Here is an 8,227-nt window from a genome sequence, read left to right as displayed (position 1 = left end):
ATTTTGCGATAAATACACACGCTATTCTATCGCTTTGCTTGAAGAACGCTCGATAGTCAAGAATGGTCCAATATAGGAGTTTTTTTCCGCAATTTTGAAAATGGTATACTGCATGCCACCAGTTACAATGTAATTATCGGATAGAGAAAGTAACTGTACTGTGCATTACAGTTCCACTAGTCAGGACGTGGGAAAACGAGAATTCCTACATTCCATTTTTAAAGATCGAACAAAAATTGTGGTCCGACAAACGAAGCTCTGCATAATAAGGCGCGTTATTTTCCATTGAGTTACTCAACTGTTCCCAACCAATCAATGTTGTCACAGCCTCCCGTTAAATGGGGCTATTGTTTTGCGATCCATTTTCAAAGTAGTTCAAGAATAGCTCAGACATCACCGGACAATCCAGCTACGTTTGGCATTTACGCCTTGAATTGGGAAATCTTTTCGAAGACGCAAAAGACGGTAAGCTGAGATGGAATGAAACCATAGTTGTCAGTACAACTAACAATGACAGTAAGAAAATTGTTGTTATCACCATTGTTGCTATAGCGAACTTCAGTGATGGTTTATAATGCGGCCATCTGCTTACGAACCAAATGTATTTACTGAAGTTTGCAGACCTCGCCTCAAAGACAATTCTTTCAGAATTTTTACATTTGTGCCACTCCTACTGAGCTCACATATTTTCATAGTTTTAGCTGGAATAGACGAGAAAGCTGACACAATATCGATTAGAGACAACTTATGGTGTATTTGGCAGCTTGTAGAGTGATAGAGGATTTGACTACTAACGAGAAATTACTATGAAGAATATTTATGCGATTTAAGACTTCAGCTCAGTTGAAAACACTCTAATGGAAGAGATCCCGACTAAAAAGGCTTAGCATAAACAACAGTTCATACAGATACGAAGTTCACGCTCATATTTACAATAGAAATACGAACACCTCAACACAGACAATCCACGAGTTCCCATTAGCAAAATTTATTTTGCGGCTGCCTACACAATCAGTTAGTTTCGGGCATAGTCTGATTTAGGATACGATAGAAAGCGTATGGAGTCGTCTTGTTTCCGTAAAAATATTTAGCCCCATGCATTCAGAGCGGGACCAAGAGAAAATATTCCTCAATCTAGGCGGAGAACCTCTGGTATCCCAAACCTGTGATTCAAAGCGGAAATTTTGCGATCGGTAGCGCTGAAAAATAGTAGGTGTGCTTGATTGATATTCGGTGAATTCTAAATCAGGAATAAAGGTTCAACGAAGGTATTTAATTTCGCTGGAAAAGAGGGAGTTCCTCAAATTACAGGTGTAAAAAATTAAATAAAAAAGTCTTCAATTCGTCGAGCTTTTATCAACATCGAGGTCTGTGTCCTATATATGCAAATTGTAAGCCTTGTTAACATGCAAATCGAAAAGCTTAATGTTTACGAGGCGCAGTGGAGCAAAGCAATCATTGGTGCTTTACGCTGTTTTGCTAATTTTTGCGTGAATTCATTTATTTGGTCCCGCTAAGTAACGTGTAGTAACAAGATCACGCGAGGACTCAACTGTTGAAGCTAATGGGCCTTATAATGTTGAATTTGGTAATATAAGGTAAAACGTCTGTATAAGAGCCAAGTGGCCCATCAGGCCGGAGCTTATCCCGGTTTCCGTAGCATGAAGCGACTAGGAGTATTTCTACTCCCCCCTGGATGGAATGCTAGTCCATCGCGGGGTTACCCCCAGCATTAAGTTCGCCGGTATCCATTTATACACCTGGGTAGAGAGACGCACTGTGAGAGTGAAGTGTCTTGCCCAAGAACACAACATAATGTCCCCGGGCAGGGCTCAAACCCTAACCGCGCGATCCGGAGACGAGCGCACTAAACATGAGGCCACCGCGCCTCCCACAAAATTAAATTACCGACTGACAAAAGCTTACCTTTGGACAGAGAGCCAATTCCTGGTATTCAGTGCAGTAATATAGCCAGTAGCCATGGGGAAGCACGTGATGTTGTCTTACCAGTGGAACACACAAGAACTTGCGGAGCAAGTGTACCAAGGTTTGCGCAGTCACGGAATCAATGCCTGGATGGACGTGCATGGTGGAGTGAAAGGAAACGTCAACGACAGGTGAAATTCACCGACAGTTTATTGATTTTTAAACGGCCGTCAATCCGATTAACGTAGGATTAACGTCCGACTAACATGACGCAGCTACCCGCGTTCTTGGTGTTGGCCAAGAGGAAAACGGGCTCTGGGGACGAGATAGTTGCTTTGTAGGCGAGCACAAGTAGACACGGTAAAACTTTGGGTTGCAGTTTAGGGACGTCATATAACCTCACGCCTTCGTGAGTGTTTAAAAAAATACACGGTACCATTTAGTCTCTTGAGTCTGAATTAACTCCACTAGTTCACAGAAAAGGTAATTATGCCATTTTGTATTTAGCATGGCAGAAGGAGTTGATGGAGCGGCCGCCATATGCTGTTTTATGACATCTGATTATTTCGTAAGTTATTTTACTATTGTCTTTCTCGCCATAGCTACCTCAGATAGATCATTACTCCCTTGTCGAGGATGGCAACTGAGGCAGCGTGTTAATTATAAGAGACCGGACAATAAGTTTGTAGGTACAGTTTTTGTGAGGATACCAGAACAATAAAAAGCAAAAAACAAAAACAAAAACAAGAAAATAAACGAAATAAATAAAAAACAAAAAAACTTTATGGTAGACCAGAATGAAGACGCACAAAGTGAGAAAAATAGCGGATGCTAAGAGGTTATTTGCTAGCGTCCAGTGCATTTGTTTTAACCAAATTTGTTACTTTCCTTTGTTTTGCTTAGCCTTGTTGCTCTCAAAAATCATTAAAAAAATCGAAATTTTCCCGACAATATGTCCTTGCAATATATTAATTGTCCAGAAGAAGACGAAGGCCGTCATTTGGTATAATGATATACCTCTAAAATCTCAGAGCAAATTTCAAAACAAATGTATGATACTCAGTAATAAGAAGAATTACTATTTTGAGACTGCAATCGTATACTGCCACAAATTCATCGATCCTGATTTGCATTTCAGGGTTCAAGGAACTGTAAAAAGGAATTAAACTACGCCGACGCGCAGGCTAAGGCCATTGTTCCCTTGATGTGTGAGAAAGGGTTTAAGGCGACGGGCTGGCTTGGTATTATCACCGCTGGGCTGTTATGGATTGATTTCAGGTAAACGAGCAATTCCGGTTTTGTTTTTTTCGGTAAAGCGGAAACGACTGCACAGGAAATTTGGTAATCTACTCGATGGCCATACACTAATCAAATAATGGTTTAATAAGTCACTGAATTGGCCCGACTTTTTTTAATGTTGTTGCGTTGAGTTCATTAACGCTTGATGTCTGTTACTGCACGTTACGTTTGCAACTGCCTGGTGAGTTTTAGTGTGTCTGCTCCTTTATTGATCATAAATGCGCGATCCCTTTGTGATCATAACTGCAAGATCCGTTTGTGATCGTAAGTACGCGCTTTGTTTGTGATCATAAGGGCACACTCCTATTGTCATCATAAACGCGCGATCCATTTGTGGTCGTAAGTGCACGCTCCGTTCGTGATCATAAGGGTGCACTCCTTTTGTAATCATAAACGCCAGGTTCATTTGTGATAGTAAGTACACGCTGTTTGCGATGATAAGTGCGCGCTCTGTTTGCGATCATAAGTGCACGCTGTTTGCGATCAAAAATGCACACTCCCTTTATGATCATGAATGTGCGCCCCGATTGTGATCATAAATACTCGCTCCTTTTGTGATCATAAGTGCGCGCTTCTTTTGTGGTCATATATTAAGCACGTTCGCCCAAAAATTGATTGATTTTTTTTCTGAGACTTTTACCACTGTAAGATGAAGAGTTAGTTATGTCAGAAATGTAAAAAAAAAAAGGCGGGGGGGGGGGGGGGGGAGGGTGTCACCGACTTCGTTTTGGAGAGAACATGCTCGGAAGAACACCCTAAATCCGAAAAAATCGGGCTTCGTCAGTGAATAAGGCCACAGTGTCTAAGCCCAAAAATATTGCAATTAGATCTTTGAAGTGAAATGTTCTCTGCCTAATACTGTTTAAGTGGACCCATTAAGTGAATTTAGTCAGCTGGTGAGGTTCCTTAAAGAAGAAGTTCGCATTTAGCGACCATAGTTTCACGCGTTTTGCAGCCGCAAGATGGCAGGATTCGATGTCCCGTGGACAGAAATCTTGAAATTTTTTTTAACTTCACACATTGATTTTTTTGTTAATTTTTGGACAATGTGGAGATAATTATAAATAAAATCTGTTTCTGGAAAGAAAAGTAGGGGTCACCGAACGTCCAAGATCGTTAAATCCAGGCAAAACTATAGCAATCATCTGCCCTATCATTGTTCATTAAATTACTTAGCGCGCGCTCTCATGCATGAAATGGGGTGTGAATTTGCGTGCGCGCTCCGTTTATGATCATAAACTCCCATTCTTTTTGTGATCATGAGTGCGCGCTCCGTTTGTAATGGTAAGTTCGCGCTCCATTTTTGATCATAAGTGCGCGCTCCGTTTGTGATCACAGGGACGCGCGCTCTATTTGTAGTTATCAGTGCGCGATCCTTTTGTGATCATTAAGGTGGCCGAACACAGTTTTCGCGCGCGCTTTTGCTGATGCAATTGAGCGCGCGCACAAGGATTGCAAAGAGCGATCATTTTATTTACTCAACACCCGCACCATCTGTGTTATTTTTTCTCTATTATTGAACGCAGTGTATTGATGGCTTTAGTCTTTTATTGCATAGATATGTTAGAAAAGGTAACGACGCAAAGAAACCAGCAATTCTCAGCTTTCTCTTTGTTACCGAAAGAACCCAGTTAAATGCAGCGCATGCGTAGTTGCTCGAAAAATTGAGACCGATTGCTTTTGCAGAAACTTGCGGATTTCTGACGATCCAGTCGTTAGAATTTCAAGAAATTTGGCAAAAAAATAGTTCAGAAACCACGTGAATGATCTATCGCAAAAATTCTGAATTTTGACATAGGGAATTTTTAATAATACAGAACATGCGGTGAAAACGATTTACGGCGAATTACGGAAATCGCCTATGTCAAAATTTTATTAGAACAGTGTTGAAAGAAGGGATTTAATGTCAATTCGTAGTGGGCAAAAGATGAAAAAAATCTAACGACTGGATTTTTTTTAAATAAACAAAAACCATTTTTTAAGCCTTGTTTTTAACCAGCCCCGTTGCCATGGCAACAGCACACACCTTAGCCAAAATGCGAGAATAAACTTTTCTGTGGTTAACCTTGACTCTTGCAAAAAACGAGCGCCAAAGCATAAATAGCTTAGAAGTAATGGTGAATTAGGCATAGGCTCTTGAAAACTGTGTTCGGCCACCTTAAAGAGCGCCCCGTTGTGATCATACGTCTTCGTGTGCTCCTCGTTTGTGATAAGCCCCGTGTGAAACTGAGTCAAACTCACGTATTAGGTGTATAAGTTATGTGATCACCTTTTTGTCTTACAATCAGAGAAGGAACCAAATTCAAGAATTCTCTAGAATCCCTGGCGAAGGAGATCATCAATTCCCTGGAGAATGAGGATGATGTCAAGATGAAACCCTCAGAAAGACCGGCGGCAGCTGACGCGACAACTCCACAAATCGATATCAAGAAGAAACCCGGAAGAGCCTTCCTGCACAAACTGACTGGAAAATTCCTGGCGGAATCAGGTATTAAATGTTTTTGGTTGACCAAGCAGTACGAGCCAGCGTCCACATGACGCCGGAGAAATTTGAAAACGCAGCTTTATTTCTACGGTTACGCGTGCCGTCCACACTGTTCCACCACGAAAACGGAGCTTTCCGAAAACGCTTTTTAAACTGGAGGAACTTTGAAAACACCGGCTTTGCATTTTCGTGTGAACGGAAAAGCGGAGCTTCTCGAAAACGATGACATCACGATATTCATGTGATTTCCCTGACCAAGTTTTCCTCAACCACAAATCCAAAATGACTGGTGATTGTTGCGTTTTCAAATACCTCCGGCGTAGTGTGGACCGAAAACATTTGCGGAGTTTTTCAGAGTGAAACATGCGTATTCAAATTCCTCCGGCATAGTGTGGAAAGGGCCTGAGAGGCCACGAAGTTAAGGATTAAAATGTCAAGTTTTGGTTTCGCGCTCAACTGTATTTTCAGAGCCTGCATCAGTTTTAGTCAGCGTGGCAAACTGAATTAAATGTGTATCTAGTATTATATTTGAGACTGAGGCTGTTTAATGTACTAATTCGTAGTCAAGATGGATCAAGGAAGAAAAATTGAAATATCTAGTATGAAGTCTGAATTCTTTGCTCCAAAATAGCTTCAATTAAATGCAATGCAAACGGGAAATCTAAACGAACGTTTTTAACATTATCAGTGGTTTAATAAGTATAAGGTCTCGTGGTTTTCAAAGCTATTGTATTATCGAAATGCTTGATTCTCTTTTTATCGCTTTTCAGGACAAGTCAAGTTCCATCAAGCAAGTGGCAGTCGCAGTACTTTGGTCCTGAGAGACCGAGCTGAAGACACCAGTTACTGGGAAGAGGAAAAAGTCAGCAAGTCGGAGATTCATTTCTTCAAAAACTATGCTACCAAAGAATACTTAGGTGAGAACACTTATAACTTAGAAACCAACTTTGAATACCGTAGCTGCTAACACACATATATATAACCAAAATGCAAAATCACCTAGTTTAAGTCGTTGTCAAGTACCCCGTCTCTTCCGAGGCATAAGACCCCCTTCGAGGTGATGAATGGAGAACTCAAGCGGCAGACGTTTATGTCCTCTGGCATATATATAATGCATGCAGGTTGGAGGATAACTACTTTTAATGTCAACCGCAGAATGTTAGAAAGTTAAACCAATCTTGTGCAGCATAATAAACAGTATAAAAGAAAAGTATAGCTCAAAATAGTTTTCATTTGAACAGCATCATGCTAAGGTTTCCTTCGGAGACTTAACAGTCCAATTGACTCAAGGCATGACCGTGAGCGTCAAATGGTTCAGTAATGTAACGATAGGGTATTTTAAGCCTCCTCATTACATGGCTAGCTCTGTGAGCGGGCAAGATGAACCGAATCCTGCGCTGTGATTGGCTACCCGAGCGGGCAAGATGGTGCTATCTTAACCACTCGGGATAACCCGCTGTGTCTCGTAAGAAAATAGTGTTCTTTTTTCCATATAATAAATCCCTTATTGACCAAGCTCGTTAGGTCAAGATGGCTGGATATTGGCCTCGTTCGTTTTATGCGTGACTTCGTCTCGGTCCATAAACACGCATAAAGAACTTGGCCAATATATCCAATATATTGACCGGTCAATAACCCAAATATATGACTTCCTATGTTACATTTCTCGACAGGGTATGACCCCAATGGTGATTATATTTACACCAAGGACCAGCACTATGGCGCGGAGGAATGGATCCTAAAGGCTGATGACCAGTCCATCGACGGTCGCCGGGCAGTGGTGCTCTTTGCAAACTTCGGCAAGAAGTACCTGGCAATTAGGAATGGAAAGCTCACTGGAGTCTCAAAATATTCCGAGGACTGTGTCTGGATTTTAGACTAAAATTTGGCGACGCTGACGTCGCTCTAGACAATGTATTAAAGGACACGTGACCACGAACACCATGGGAGTGATATACTCCAAACATTTTGTCAGCGATTCACAACAAGTTGTTTATTAAAGTACATATTGTGTTTTAATGCCCCGTGAAATATGACAAACTTTGACTGGCCTAAATAAATAGTACCCTTTTGGCTCACTTCTGCGGGATATCGGGCGCCATATTTCCTTTTAGTCAAAATACCCCTGGTGAGATCAAACGGTCAGTGACTTGATATCAGAGGAAATCTGTCCCTTAGAGTGCTTAGACAAAGTATCTGACTGGCTATAGGCACAGTGAATAAAACATGAAAACACTCTATCTGAGTTGATTGTTGAAACAAGAACCGAAAACCACAGATGCTCTCGGAGACTACCTTTTCTGAGGATAGTGTTGTATTTGCAATGACCATACTTAAACTTCACCTGAGAATTAGGGCCCCAGAGACCCCTTTGGGCCCCAAAATAGTGCGCCTCAAGATGGTACGCTTTTCAAGCCTGAAACCTTTTAAAAGTCCTAAGCCCTTTGGGTCCCTGAAACTCACTTTAATGTACTGTGTTACAATCGTCCAAAATTGTTTTATCGCTACATACACTGT

At 41.3% G+C, this 8,227-nt stretch overlaps 1 protein-coding gene across 2 annotated transcripts; it reads left to right on the top strand.

Moving 5' to 3' along the window:
- The first annotated feature begins 297 nt into the window (after nt 1-297).
- On the top strand, nt 298-8,161 carry LOC145464534 (uncharacterized). 2 transcript variants are annotated; one of them, XM_081448455.1, is made up of 7 exons: nt 298-465; nt 1,937-2,117; nt 2,434-2,494; nt 3,065-3,204; nt 5,514-5,713; nt 6,481-6,627; nt 7,384-8,161. In XM_081448455.1, the coding sequence occupies exons 2-7, from the start codon at nt 1,981-1,983 to the stop codon at nt 7,590-7,592; spliced, it is 894 nt and encodes a 297-aa protein (XP_081304581.1). In that variant the 5' UTR covers nt 298-465; nt 1,937-1,980; the 3' UTR covers nt 7,593-8,161. The 2 variants fall into 2 exon arrangements, with proteins under 2 accessions (XP_081304581.1, XP_081304582.1); XM_081448456.1 differs by lacking the exon at nt 298-465 and having other exon boundaries at nt 477-2,117.
- Nucleotides 8,162-8,227: the final 66 nt, after the last annotated feature.

Source organism: Orbicella franksi, chromosome 12 (assembly GCF_964199315.1).
Source record: "Orbicella franksi chromosome 12, jaOrbFran1.1, whole genome shotgun sequence".
Lineage (NCBI taxonomy): Eukaryota > Metazoa > Cnidaria > Anthozoa > Scleractinia > Merulinidae > Orbicella > Orbicella franksi.
This window is presented reverse-complemented; position numbering and strand designations above follow the sequence as displayed.